Source organism: Passer montanus, unplaced genomic scaffold (genome assembly GCF_014805655.1).
Source record: "Passer montanus isolate IOZ18808 unplaced genomic scaffold, ASM1480565v1 scaffold271, whole genome shotgun sequence".
In the NCBI taxonomy this organism is placed as follows: domain Eukaryota; kingdom Metazoa; phylum Chordata; class Aves; order Passeriformes; family Passeridae; genus Passer; species Passer montanus.
In genome coordinates, this window is record NW_024367384.1 from 1 (window position 1) to 13593 (window position 13593).

General features: G+C 62.7%; 2 protein-coding genes across 3 annotated transcripts; both read left to right on the forward strand.

Annotated features, from left to right (window-relative positions):
• The first annotated feature begins 2891 nt into the window (after nucleotides 1–2891).
• ISLR2 (immunoglobulin superfamily containing leucine rich repeat 2) lies at nucleotides 2892–6180 on the forward strand. The gene is made up of 2 exons (XM_039713026.1): nucleotides 2892–3137; nucleotides 3941–6180. The coding sequence occupies exon 2, from the start codon at nucleotides 3947–3949 to the stop codon at nucleotides 6041–6043; it is 2097 nt and encodes a 698-aa protein (XP_039568960.1). The 5' UTR covers nucleotides 2892–3137; nucleotides 3941–3946; the 3' UTR covers nucleotides 6044–6180.
• A 4976-nt stretch (nucleotides 6181–11156) lies between these two features.
• LOC120503940 (immunoglobulin superfamily containing leucine-rich repeat protein-like) lies at nucleotides 11157–13530 on the forward strand. 2 transcript variants are annotated; one of them, XM_039713021.1, is made up of 2 exons: nucleotides 11157–11230; nucleotides 12135–13530. In XM_039713021.1, the coding sequence occupies exon 2, from the start codon at nucleotides 12144–12146 to the stop codon at nucleotides 13383–13385; it is 1242 nt and encodes a 413-aa protein (XP_039568955.1). In that variant the 5' UTR covers nucleotides 11157–11230; nucleotides 12135–12143; the 3' UTR covers nucleotides 13386–13530. The 2 variants fall into 2 exon arrangements, with proteins under 2 accessions (XP_039568955.1, XP_039568956.1); XM_039713022.1 differs by having other exon boundaries at nucleotides 11176–11230; nucleotides 12132–13530.
• Nucleotides 13531–13593: the final 63 nt, after the last annotated feature.

The window sequence follows — 13593 nt, forward strand, 5'->3', positions numbered from 1 at the left end:
CCCATGCAGGTGGCACTGGGTGTCCCATGGAGATGGCACTGGGTGTCCCATGCAGGTGGCACTGAGTGTCCCATGCAGGTGGCAGTGGGTGTCCCATGCAGGTGGCACTGGGTGTCCCATGCAGGTGGCACTGTGTCCCCATGCAGGTGGCAGTGGGTGTCCCATGCAGGTGGCACTGGGTGTCCCATGCAGGTGGCACTGGGTGGCAGTCGCGCGTCGCCGAGCGGGGCTGGCTGTGACAAGGCAGTGCCACCACCAGGTGTCCCCTTCGCACAGCGGCTCGCGGGCTGGCGCTGCTCTGGGGACACGGCGACATCGACACAGGGACACTGAAACGTGTGACATTGGTGACGCTGACCCTGTGGCACGGGGTCAGTGTGACACTGTGAGGCACCCTGTGACACTGACACGATGACCCCGACACTGTGACACTGACATTGGTGACACTGGGGACATTGACACTGTGACACCGTGACACTGACCCTGTGACACTGATGCTGGTGACACACTGGTGACACTGACACGTGTGACACTGACCGGTCAGCACGTCCAGGTCGGTGCTGCGGAGCTGCGCCGGCTCCCGCCCCTCCATCCCATGGAGGTGGCACTGAGTGTCCCATGCAGGTGGCACTGGGTGGCAGTCGCGCGTCGCCGAGCGGGGCTGGCTGTGACAAGGCAGTGCCACCACCAGGTGTCCCCTTCGCACAGCGGCTCGCGGGCTGGCGCTGCTCTGGGGACACGGCGACATCGACACAGGGACACTGAAACGTGTGACATTGGTGACGCTGACCCTGTGGCACGGGGTCAGTGTGACACTGTGAGGCACCCTGTGACACTGACACGATGACTCCGACACTGTGACACTGACATTGGTGACACTGGGGACATTGACACTGTGACACCGTGACACTGACCCTGTGACACTGATGCTGGTGACACACTGGTGACACTGACACGTGTGACACTGACCCTGTGACACTGACGCGTGTGACACGGTGACACTGACGCTGTGACGCTGACCCTGTGACACTGACACGGTGACACTGACACTGTGACACTCACCTGGTGACACTGGGGACACAGACGCGGTGACACTGACACCGTGTCACTGCCATTGTCACGCTGCCATTGTCACACCGCCATTGGTCACGTGCCCACCCGGACCCCCCGCGTGTCCCCCCGAAGGTCCCTCGGTCACCCCCGGGTGGGCCCAGGGTGGGGAGGGGAGAGAGGGAGAGATGGGAGGGGAGCGATCCCAAAGGATCAGGACATTGTTCCCGATCCCACAGCGATCCCAAAGGATCAGGACGTTGTTCCCGATCCCACAGCGATCCCAAAGGATCAGGACGTTGTTCCCGATCCCACAGCGATCCCAAAGGATCAGGACGTTCCCGATCCCACAGCGATCCCAAAGGATCAGGATGTTGTTCCCGATCCCACAGTGATCCCAAAGGATCAGGATGTTGTTCCCGATCCCACAGCGATCCCAAAGGATCAGGATGTTGTTCCCGATCCCACAGTGATCCCAAAGGATCAGGACGTTGTTCCCGATCCCACAGTGATCCCAAAGGATCAGGACGTCGTTCCCGATCCCACAGCGATCCCAAAGGATCAGGACGTTGTTCCCGATCCCACAGCGATCCCAAACAATCAGGACGTTATTCCCAGAGTCCCGGGCTGTGGGATCAGGATCAGCTTTTCCTTGCCCTGATCCTGCCCCAAAGCTCATCCATCCCAAAAAACGGGGCTGGCACTTCCAGAGGGGCAGAACAGCTCCCAAAAACCCCAAATCCTGGAAAAATGGGGTCTAAAAATACTGCAAAAATCCCACTGTCCCAAAATTCCCTTCCCTGCCAGGAAAATCCCATTTTCTGGGTGTTTTAGGGCCATGAACAGCTCTGCTGGAATGACATTGAGGATCCCGATGGGATGGGATCAATAATTCCCAGCCCCATCAATCAATTCCCAAAGGATCACTGGGAAAAGGGAGTCGGGAGAGGGAGAGGGGGAAATGGGATGGGAACATAATGGGATAAATCTGGGGTGGGGATGGAAAGGGATCTGTGCCCTCCATGGATCCATGGATCCACCCATCCATCCATCCATCCATCCATCATCCATCCATCCATCCATCCATCCATCCATCCATCATCCATCATCCATCCATCCATCATCCATCCATCATCCATCCATCCATCCATCATCCATCCATCCATCCATCCATCCATCCGTCCCTGGGAATGGGATCAGGCTCTGATCCCGGCAGGCTCAGCTCGGGGCGGGGCTCTCTCTCAGTCGGTGACCCCGGCAGGAGCCGCTCTCCCCCCCAGTCCCCCCGAGCCCCCGGTCCCGGCCGCGGGGCGGGGACTGAGGAATCGGGGTCGGGAGCGGGAGCGGCGGGCGGGAGCGAGGCGGGATCGATCCCGCCCGGATCGATGGCTCCTGCCCGGGGCCGGGGCACACCGCGCTCCGCGGATCCCGCTTTCCCGCGGGGGGAGCGCTCCCGGGGCGGGCCGCGGGAGCAGCGTCCCCCCCGCTCCCGTCCCCGTCCTCCCTGCCGGCTCAAGGCGCGCTGAGCGCCCGCACGGGCCGGCATCGCCCCTGGGATTCCCGCATGGATCGGGAATGGCAGCACGGCAGAGTCCGACCTGCTCTGCCTCCATCCTCCGAGGGTGCGCGGGCGGGACGGGGGAGCCGCGCCCCGACGGCATCGCCGCCGCTCCGGGGCAAAGCGGGATCGGCGCAGCGGCGGCGGAGCGGCGGAGAACGCCCGCGGGCCGAGCAGCACCGGCGCCTCCGCTTTTTTGGGGGCGTTATTTCTGCGTTTTCGGGGGTACCGGCGGTGCGGGAGCGGCCGCGGGCGGCGCCGACCGGCTGGGTGGGTGGTGGGCTGGGAGAAGGAAGGGGGTGGCGAGCGGGCGGAGGGGGAGGCTGGCAGAAATGCAAATCGCTGCCTCTCGCTGTGCCTCGGCAGCCCAGAGCCCGCACGGCCCCGCCGCCGCTCGCAGCTCAGCCCCGGCAGGCGCGGGGGCAGCGGGCGGGGTCCCCCCGGTCCCCCCGCCCCTCGGCCGGCTGGCAGGAGGAGGATGAGGAGCGCCGGGAAGGGCTGAGGGTGGCGGAGAGGCACCTAGGAGAGGGTGAGTGGCGGGGGACAGGGCGACAGGAGAGGGGGAATAGGGCGGGGATGAAGTAGGGAGAGACGGGGGAGAGAGGGAGGGGAGAGCTGGAGGGAAGGGAGAGCAGAGGGAAGCGAAAGAAATAATTGGGGAAGGAGGGATGAAAGCAGAGGATAAAGAAAATGGAGGTTAATTAGTTGGTTATTTCGCGGGGGGAGTGGCGGAGGAAAAGCCTGATAGAGCCGGGGAAAAGAAAGTGAGAAGGGTGGGAAGAGCCGGCTGGCAAAGGGGGAAGGAAAAACCTGATCGAGCCGAGAAATAGAGAGTGAGAAGGGTGGGAAGAGCCGGCCAGGGGAGAGGGAAGGAAAACCTGACTGAATCGGGAAATAGAGAGTGAGAAGGGTGGGAAAGGGAGAAGGAAAAACCTGATCCAGCCAGGAAAAAGGGAGTGAGAAGGGTGGGAAGAGGAGAAAGAAAACCTGATTGAATCGGGAAATAGAGAGTGAGAAAGGTGGGAAAGGGAGAAGGAACAATCTGATTGAGACGAGAAACAGAGGGTGAGAAGGGTGGGAAGAGCCGGCCAGGGAAGGAGAGAAGGAAAAACCTGACGGAGCCGAGAAAAAGAGAGCGAGAAGGGTGGGAAGAGCCGCCGGGAAGGGGAGGAAAGCGGCGGAGAGGGCGAGCAGGGGATGCGCGGGAGGCAGCGGGCGGCAGCCGGGGGGAGCCGGGCACAGACAATGGGGCGCGGCCCCGCCGCCTCCACCTCCCACCGCCGGGCGGGGCCGGGGCGCGCTGGCGCTGAGCCCCGCGCTGTCCCCTGCCAGGGGGACATGGCCCCGCTGCTGGCGCTGCTGCTGGCGGCCCTGCTGGGCTCGGGCCGGGCGTGCCCGGAGCCGTGCGCTTGCGTGGACAAGTACGCGCACCAGTTCGCCGACTGCGCCTACAAGGAGCTGCAGGCCGTGCCCGCGGGGCTGCCCTCCAACGTGACCACGCTGAGCCTGTCGGCCAACAAGATCAGCTCGCTGCCCCGCGGCGCCTTCGCCGAGGTGACCCAGGTGAGCTCGCTGTGGCTGGCGCACAACGAGATCGCCACCATCGAGCCCGGCGCGCTGGCCGTGCTGGCGCAGCTCAAGAACCTGGACATCAGCCACAACCAGATCGTGGAGTTCCCCTGGCGGGACCTGCGCAACCTGAGCGCGCTGCAGCTGCTCAAGATGAACAACAACCGCATGGCGCTGGTGCCGCCCGACGCCTTCCGCACGCTCAAGGACCTGCGCTCGCTGCGCATCAACAACAACCGCTTCGCCACGCTGGCCGAGGGCATCTTCGACTCGCTGGGCTCGCTGTCGCACCTGCAGATCTACAACAACCCCTTCGAGTGCTCCTGCGCGCTGCGCTGGCTGAAGCGCTGGATGGAGAGCACGCTCATCTCCATCCCCGAGAAGGAGTCCATCGCCTGCGCGCTGCCCGAGCGCCTGCGCGGCGTGCCGCTGGCCAAGCTGCCCGAGCTGCGCTGCGCCGCGCCCGCCGTCAGCATCGCCCTCTCGCCCGAGCTGGACGCGGCCGAGCTGCCCGACGGCTCCGCGCTGAGCCTGCACTGCTCCGCCAGCGGCTCGCCGCCGCCCGAGCTGCGCTGGAAGATCCGCACGGCCGGCCAGAGCCTGGAGCTCGGCGGCAGCGGCCCCGAGAGCGCGGCCAAGGAGGAGCCGCGCCCCGAGCCCGAGCGCTTCGTGGCGTTCAAGAACGGCACCTTGGTGATCCCGCAGCTGAGCAAGCGCGAGGAGGGCACCTACACCTGCGTGGCCACCAACGAGGTGGGCAGCAACCACTCCTCGGTCAGCGTGGCCGTGGCGGGCGCGCAGAAGTACCCGCCGGCGCCCGGGGGAGACCCGCTGGGCGGCAAGGGGCAGCCGGGCGACAAGAAACCCGACGCCGAGGCGGCCAAGAACAGCGTGCTGACCTCGGAGGAGAGGGGCAAAGCGCTGGGCCCCACCCGGCAGAGCCGGCCCGGCTCGGCGGCGGGGCCGGAGCCTGAGGGCCGGGGCCGGGTCCCGTTGGAGCCGCCGGGCCTGGAGAAGAAGTGCGGGGCCTCGGCGGGCGGCTCCAAGTACATCTCCAACCACGCCTTCAACCAGAGCGGCGACTTCAAGCGGCACAGCTTCGAGCTGGGCGTCATCGCCCTGGACGTGGCCGAGCGCGACGCCCGCGTGCAGCTGACGCCCACCCAGCCCGGCGGGGGCCACCTGGGCGTGCTCTACCTGTGCCAGCAGGGCCGCCAGGGCCACGCCCTGCTGCAGTGGTCGCAGATCGAGGCCGGCGTGAACTCGTACTGGTTCCAGGGCCTGAGCCCCGGCACCAACTACTCGGTGTGCCTGAGCTCGCCGGGCGAGGAGTGCCGGGTGCAGGTGGTGTTCACCACCAAGAAGGAGATCCCGTCGCTCATCATCATCGTGGTGGTCAGCATCTTCCTGCTGCTGCTGGCCACGCTGCCGCTGCTGGGCGCCACGTGGTGCCACCTGCTCGCCAAGCTGCAGGCCAAGCCCTACAAGCTGATCATGAAGGCGCAGAACCCCGACCAGATGGAGAAGCGCATGGCCGCCGACTTCGACCCCCGCGCCTCCTACCTGGAGTCCGAGAAGAACTTCGGTCCCGGCGAGGCCGAGGCCGAGGAGGAGGAAGAGGAGGAGGAGGAGGAGGCGGGGGATGAAGAAGGAGCGCGGTGGCGGCGCGGGAGGGAGGGGGAAGGAGCGGCGGAGCTGGAGCGGGAGGAGAGCGTGGCCGCCAGCTCCATGGCGGAGTCGCAGTCCAAGGGCGGCGCCGAGGAGTTCGAGGTGCGCTCCGAGTACAGCGACAAGCTGCCGCTGGGCGCCGAGGCCGTCACCATCTCCCCGGAGATCAACGGCAACTACCGGCAGCGGCCCCGCTGAGCCCCGAGCCCCGGCCCCGCTGCCCACCCCCGCTTCGCCCGGGGAGAAACCTCCGGGAAGGAGCGGAGCCACCCCCGCCTCTCCTCTCCTCTCCCTCCTCCTCCTCCCTCCCCTTCCCCTTCTCGCCCGGTGCTGCCGGGATGAGCCTCCCACGATTTCGTTTCCATTTCGGGCACCGGCGGTGCTCGCTGCCGGCTCGGCGGCAACAACGATTCCCTCTCCCCCGCCTCCCTCCGCCGCCCGCCACCCCCGGGTTTTCCTTCCCCCCCAAGGAAAAAAACGAAAAAAACCCGAGAAAACGGCTAAAAGCAACAAGCCCCATAGCCCCAAATTCTCTTTGAGGAATCGGTTCAGTCCCCGCCGCTCCTCGGCGCCCGGTGAGTCCCCTCTGCTCCCCGGTTCTCTCCTGTCGAGCCCGCAGCTGTCCCCGCCGCTCCCCGGTGCCCACCGCGCTCCGGCGCATCCCCATTTTCCCCGGCGAGTGCCGACCATCCCGGTGCCCGCCACTCCCGGGCGGTTTTCCCCGCTCCCCGATGCTCCCGGGGCTCCTCGCCCCCCGGCACTCCCGGGCGATGCTCCCCGCGCCCCGGCGGGTGCCGACATTCCCGGTCCCCGCCGCTCCCGGGCGGTTCTTTCCAGCCCCCGATGGATTTGGTGCTCCCCGCTCCCCGCCGCTCCCGTTCCCGGTGGGTCCCGGCGCTCCCCTCTCCCCGCCGCTCCCGTTCCCGGTGGGTCCCGCTCTCCCCGTTCAGCACCGGCCTCCCCGGGACAGCTCCGCGCCCCCGAGGCGCCGAGGGCTCCCCGCTCCCCAGTCCCGGTCCCCGCTCCCCGATTCCCGGTCCCCGTCCCCTCCCCTCGGTGTGTTTTGGGTAGAGTAGCCTTGTAGCCAAGTGTGTGTGCCGCAGACGCGCCCGGAGCCGGCCGAGGTGGCCGCGGTGGCCGCGGTGGCCGCCAGCCCGCTGGCCGCTCGCCCCGGTGCCGCGCAGAGCCGCGGGCGCTTTCTCTGCGCGCTTCTGTCCGTGACGAGTCAATAAAAGGGATTGAAAGTGGAGCCGCCTCCGTGCTTGGGGGGAAAAGCGGGATTGTGTCCCCAGGGCGGGGAGGGGACAGGCGGGAGGTGGCACCGCCGCAGCCGCCTCCTTTTATGTGTTTTACCGCATTCTTTAATATCGTAAAAACATCAGTTCATTTTTTCCGGCCATAAAGCAGGCGCGGAAATCGCGTTTGCGTGCCAGCGGAATCGCCCAAATCTATTAAATCTTCCCTATAAATTCACTCCGGAGGGGAAAAAAAAAGGAATTCCATTTTCCCCCGGTGAGCATCGCAATCCGCTGGAGCAAGGAAACATCCCACGGATGTGTGTTTTCCATCGTTTCATGGATCATTTTCTGTCGTTTTCCAGATTATTCTCTATAATTTTAATTGTAATTTCTATCATTTTTATGTAATTTTAGATATGCTTTCTATCATTTTAGAGATGTTTTTATCATTTTAGATATGATTTCTGTCATTTCAGATATCTTTTATTTATCATTTTTCCTGTAGTGTATTTAATTTTTGGTGGAATTTCTACAATCCCCACCTCTCTGTTTTTGTAAAAAAACCACCCCAAACTTCACGCTTTTTTCCTTTTTTCTCCCCAAACTCCTCTCCCTGCCAGTGCCACCTCGGTTCCCAAGCACTCCCAGCACTGATCCCAAAATTCCCGCTGGATTTCTGCTCCCAATCCCATCCTACCGATGAAATCCCCCCCGGCCATCCAACATTCCTTTCTCCAGGGGAAAAATTGCCCAAATCCCTCCAAAATCCCCCCAAAATCCCCCCAAATCCCGGGAGTCTGAGGCTGCTCCAGGTGTTCGGATCTGCCTGGCAGAGCCTGGATATTCCCATCATTGTTTACATTCCCATAATTGTTGCTATTTCCATAATTAATTGTGGATATTCTGACAATTGTTGCCGTTCCCATGATTGTTGATATTCCCATAATTAATTATGGATATTCCCATAATTGCTGACATTCCCATAATTGTTGATATTCCCATAATTGTGGATGTTCCCATAATTGAGCGCGGCGCTCGGGAGTCACGGCGGGAATGGAAAAAGAACAATCATTGCAGCTGCCTTTAATTAGGGATCCGCGGATTCCCGGGAATCCGGGATTGAGGCGGGGATTTGCTGCTCTCCAGGAGGCCACAAATAAAGGGGGGCGGGGATTTGCATTTTTCCTGGAAAAAATTCCTGCTGAGAATGGTTAAAGCATCCATGGGGTGCTCGGAACTCCCAAAAATCCTCTGGTTTTGTCCCCATGGCTGGAATGAGCAGAGAGGTCTGGAGGGAATTCCAGCCCTGCAGTGGGAATGTCCCAGTTTGACCAGCTGGAATGTTCCAGTTTGACCGTCTGGGAATGTCCCAGTTTGACCAGTTGGGAATGTCCCAGTTTGACCAGCTGGAATGTCCCAGTTTGACCAGTTGGGATGTCCCAGTTTGACCATCTGGGAATGTCCCAGTTTGACCAGTTGGAATGTTCCAGTTTGACCGTCTGGGAATGTCCCAGTTTGACCAGTCGGGAATATCCCAGTTTGACCAGTCAGGAATATCCCAGTTTGACCAGTCAGGAACATCCCAGTTTGACCAGTCGGGATGGGTGGGCCCAGTATGACCCAACTGGGAATGTCCCAGTTTGACCAGTCAGGAATTCCCAGTCCAAGCAGTTGGGAATGTCCCAGTTTGACCAGTCGGGATGGGCGGGCCCAGTATGACCCAACTGGGAATGTCCCAGTTTGACCCGTCAGGAATATCCCAGTTTGACCAGTTGGGAATGTCCCAGTTTGACCAGTTGGGATGGGCAGGCCCAGTATGACCCAATTGGGAATGTCCGAGTTTGGCCAGTTGGGAATGTTCCAGTTTGACCAGTCATGAATGTTCCAGTTTGAAGAGCTGGGAATTTCCCAGTTTGACCAGTTGGAATGGCCCAGTTGGGATGGCCCAGTTGGGAATGTCCTAGTTTGGGACATTTGGGAATTTCCCAGTTTGACCAGTCAGAAATGTCCCAGTTTGACCTCTTGGGATTGGCCCAGTACGACCCAACTGGGAATTTCCCAATTTGATCAGTTGAGAACATCCCAGTTTGACCAGTTGGGAATTCCCAGTTTGACCAGTTGGGATTAGCCCAGTACGACCCAATTGGGAATGTCCCAGTTTGACCAGTTTGGGGAGGACAGGGACCATTCCCGTTCCCATTCCCGTGTGGGATCTGCAGGATGAAATCCCCACAATCCCGATTTTCCACCCTTTTCTCAGGAATTCTCCGTAGGGACATGAGGAGGTGGCGCTTGGGGCCATCCCCGGTGCCATCCCCGGTGCCATTCCTGGATTCGGGAATTTCCTCCTCCCTCCCGATCCAGCCCCGGTCCCACAACCCCTCTGTGGGGTCACCCTGCCACCCTGTGTCCCCAAAGCCTGTCCCCAAATGATGTCCCCAAAGCCTGTCCCCACTCCCTGTCCCCAAAGCCTGACCCCAAACCCTGTCCCCATCTCCTGCCCCCAAAGCCAGTCTCCACCCGCTGTCCCCAAATACTGTCCCCGAACCCCGTTCCCAAAGCCCGAAGCCAAAGCTTGACCCCAAACCCTGTCCCCGGACCCTGTGCCCACCCCCTGTCCCCAAAGGCTGTCCTCAAATCCTGTCCCCAGTCCTTGTCCCCAAACACTGCCCCCAGTCCCTGACCCCAAACGCTGCCCCCAGTCCCTGACCCCAAACCCTGACCCCAAACCCTGACCCCAAACGCTGTCCCCACCCCGTGTCCCCAAGCGGGGCTTTGGGGGATTTTGGGGATCAAGGGTTTGGAGGGGGGACAAGAATTTAGGGGATTTCCGGGTCAGGGGTGTGGGGAGAGAGGTTTGGGGGGATTTTGGGGGACAGGGAATTGGGGTGATGGGGTTTTAGGGGATTTTGGGGTGCAGAGCTGTGGGTGGATGGGGTTTTATGGGATTTTGTGGGGTAGGGGTGTGGGGGGAGAGGTTTTGGGGGATTTTTGGGGGCAGGAGTGTGGGGGGATGGGGTTGGGATTTGGGATAATGGTTTTTTAGAGGATTTTGGGGCTCACAGGAGTGGGATAACGGGTTTTAGAGACTTTGGGGGGCAGGGATTTGGGATAATGGTTTTTCAGGGGATTTTGGGCTCAGGGGTGTGTGCTAACAGGTTTTAGGGGATTTTGGGGGGCAGGGATTTGGGGTGACGGTTTTTTAGGGAATTTTGGGGTCAGGTATTTGGGGTGACAGTTTTTAGGGGGTTTCGGGCTCAGGGGTGTGTGCTAACAGGTTTTAGGGGATTTTGGGGGGTGGGGATGTGGGGTGACGGTTTTTTAGGGGATTTTGGGGTCAGGGATTTGGGGTGACGGTTTTTTAAGGGATTTTGGGGGGAAGGGATTTGGGGTGACAATTTTTCAGGGTATTTTGCTCTCAGGGGTGTGTGCTAACAGGTTTTAGGGGATTTTGGGGGGCAGGGATTTGGGATAACAGTTTTTTAGGGGATTTCGGGCTCAGGGGTGTGTGTTAACGGGTTTTAGGGGATTTTTGGGGGCGGGGATTTGGGGTGACGGTTTTTCAGGGGATTTGGGGGGCAGGGATTTGGGATAACAGTTTTTTAGGGGATTTCGGGCTCAGGGGTGTGTGCTAACGGGTTTTAGGGGATTTTTGGGGGCAGGGATTTGGGGTGACGGTTTTTCAGGGGATTTGGGGGGCAGGGATTTGGGATAATGGTTTTTTAGAGGATTTTGGGGCTCACGGGTGTGGGATAACGGGTTTTAGGGGATTTTGGGGGGCAGGGATTTAGGATAACGGTTTCTCAGGGGATATCGGGCTCAGGGGCGTGTGCTAAGGGGTTTTAGGGGATTTTGGGGGTCAGGGATTTGGGATAACGGTTTTTCAGGGGATTTCGGGCTCAGGGGTGTGTGCTAAGGGGTTTTAGGGGATTTTGGAGGAGCCGAGGACGGGCCCCGCGGGCGGGCGCGGGTCGGTGCCATGGAAAACAATCCGGGCCCGGGGGACGGGGAGGGGACGGGCCGGGAGGAGGAGGAGGAGGAGGAGGAGGAGGAGGAGGAGGAGGAGGAGAAGCAGGAGAAGCCGAGGAGGGCCCGGGAGCGGCGGGGCCGAGTCCAGCGGAGCGGGGACACCGGGGCTCCACCGGCGGTGACGGGGCGGGGGCAGCGGGCCCGGGGAGCGGGGCTGGAGCGGGGAAAAACGGGAAAAAATCGGGAAAAAACTCCGGGAAAGGAGGGAAGGAAGGAGGCAGGGCGGTTATTCACGGCTCTGGAATGCGCCGGGAGGCGGTGGGGGAGCCCCGGGGGGGCTCTGGAAAAGGGGTGGGATGCCACCCGGAGCTCCAGGGGGGAAAAAATTCCAAGATTCCCCTCCCCAGTCCCCGGGAGATGGGGTCTGTCCCTCCCTGAGCACCCCAAAATGTCACCTGGAGCTCCCCCAGAGCCAGCGGGGTGCCTTTGCCACCCCTCAGGTCCCGATGGGGTTTATTCCCGAGCATTCCCGCTGGGAATGGCAGGGCTGGGAATGGAGGGCAGGGGAATTCGCTTGCCAGGCTCAGACAAAGGGGTCTGGCTGCCAGCTGCTGGGAATTCCGAGCAGGAACGAACCTCTGGAGTGCCCTGGAAAAGTCACGGAGAGGGGAATGAGGAGTTAAGTTGGGAAAAATTCCCTTCCCAAGAATTCCAGCGGCCGCGGGGACCCCGCAGCCCCTGGCTGAGAGAGGTGCTGGGTTTTTTCCATGACACGCTCTGCGAGCCCGCTGGAAATCCCAAAAATTCCGTGATTTATGGGAAGGCTGGTTAGGAAAGAGCTGCGGCGGCTCTGTTCCTCCTCAGGAACCCGGAACCCCCCGGCTCCCGCTCCTCATCCCAAACATTCCATCCCAAACCCGGAAAAGGTTTTCCAGAGGGGGAAGGACAAGCTCGAGGGGGAGAGGGAGAACTCCCCTGCTCGGGCCGGGATTTAGGGGATCTCCCAAACCGCTTTTGGCAGCTGGAATCGTTTCCCATCGCGGCTGTTTGGCCGGGCTCATTCCCATCTCTGCTCCCAGCAGGACGCGAGGATGAGGCCGCTGCTCGGCGCCCTGGCGCTGGTGACACTGCTGTCCCCAGGCCTGGCCTGTCCCGCGCCCTGCTCCTGCTCCACCAAGAAGAACGGGCGGCTGCTGGCCGAGTGCGCCTACCGCGAGCTGCGGGACATCCCGCGGGGCCTGTCCCCCAACGTCACCATCCTCACGCTCTCCGCCAACCGCCTGGGCCACCTGGGCCGCGCCTCGCTGGCCGAGGTGCCCGAGCTGCAGTCGCTGTGGCTGGGCTACAACCACATCTCCTCGGTGGAGCCCGGCGCCTTCGCCGCCCTGCCGCACCTCAAGAACCTGGACCTGAGCCACAACCGGCTGGCGGATTTCCCCTGGCAGGACCTGCGCAACCTGAGCGCGCTGCAGATCCTCAAGCTCAGCAACAACCGGCTGGCCGCGGTGCCGCGCGGCGCGCTGGCCGGCCTGCGGGAGCTGCGCTCGCTCTGGCTCAACGACAACGAGCTGGCCACGCTGGCCCGCGGCACCTTCGAGGGGCTGCCGGCGCTGGCCCAGCTGCAGCTCTTCCACAACCCCTTCAACTGCTCCTGCAAGCTCTTCTGGCTCAAGGAGTGGGCGCACGGCACCTCGGTGGTGCTCTCCAGGGCCGGCTCCACGCTGTGCGCCGCGCCCGCGCGGCTGCGGGGCCGGCCGGTCACCGACATCCCCGGCGCGCTCTGCGTGCCGCCCTCGGCCCAGCTCACCTACCTGTCCGGCCCGGCCGCTGCCGGACCCCGGGACGGGCTGACGCTGACCCTGCACTGCAGCGTGGCCGGCAGCCCCCCGCCGGAGATCCGCTGGCAGATCCGCACGGCCGGCCGCCGCGTGGACATCCACGGGCCCACGGTGGCGCGGGACGGCGGCGCCAAGGCGGGCCGGCAGCGCTTCCTGGCCTTCAAGAACGGCACCATGGCCATCCCCGACTTCGGCAAGGAGGACGAGGGCACCTACACCTGCCTGGCGGTCAACGACGTGGGGACGAGGGACGTGTCCGTCAACGTGGCGCTGGCCGGCTCGGCCAACCCGGCCGAGGAGCTGCCCCGCGACGACCCCCAGGCCGGGCACCCCGGCGGGCACAGCTGCGCCAAGGGCGACGAGCTGGACCCGTCCGGGATGGGCGACAAGTTGGTCATCGTCTACCGCGTGTCCGGCCAGGCCCGCAGCGGCGCGGGAGCCCGGGAATTCCGCCTGGGAATTCTGCCGCTGGCTCTGGGGCTGCTGCTGTGGTGAAGGGCGAGCGGCGCCTCGGGATTCCCGTTTTTCCGTAGTTTTTTCCTCTCGTAGTGCCTTTGCTGAGCTTCTGGCATCCGGGAGCGCTCCGGAGCCCGACGGGGCCACCACAGGCCCGGGGCGGGTGGTCCAGCCCTTGCCGTTCCCGCTCCTGGAGGAGCTCAGGGAATGTGGGAATGATCCAGCCGGGATCCAGCCGGGATCTGCC

Bases quoted from the DNA above. Each gene is read 5' to 3' on its own strand.
- ISLR2 (XM_039713026.1), top strand. From the start codon at position 3,947: ATGGCCCCGCTGCTGGCGCTGCTGCTGGCGGCCCTGCTGGGCTCGGGC.
- LOC120503940 (XM_039713021.1), top strand. From the start codon at position 12,144: ATGAGGCCGCTGCTCGGCGCCCTGGCGCTGGTGACACTGCTGTCCCCA.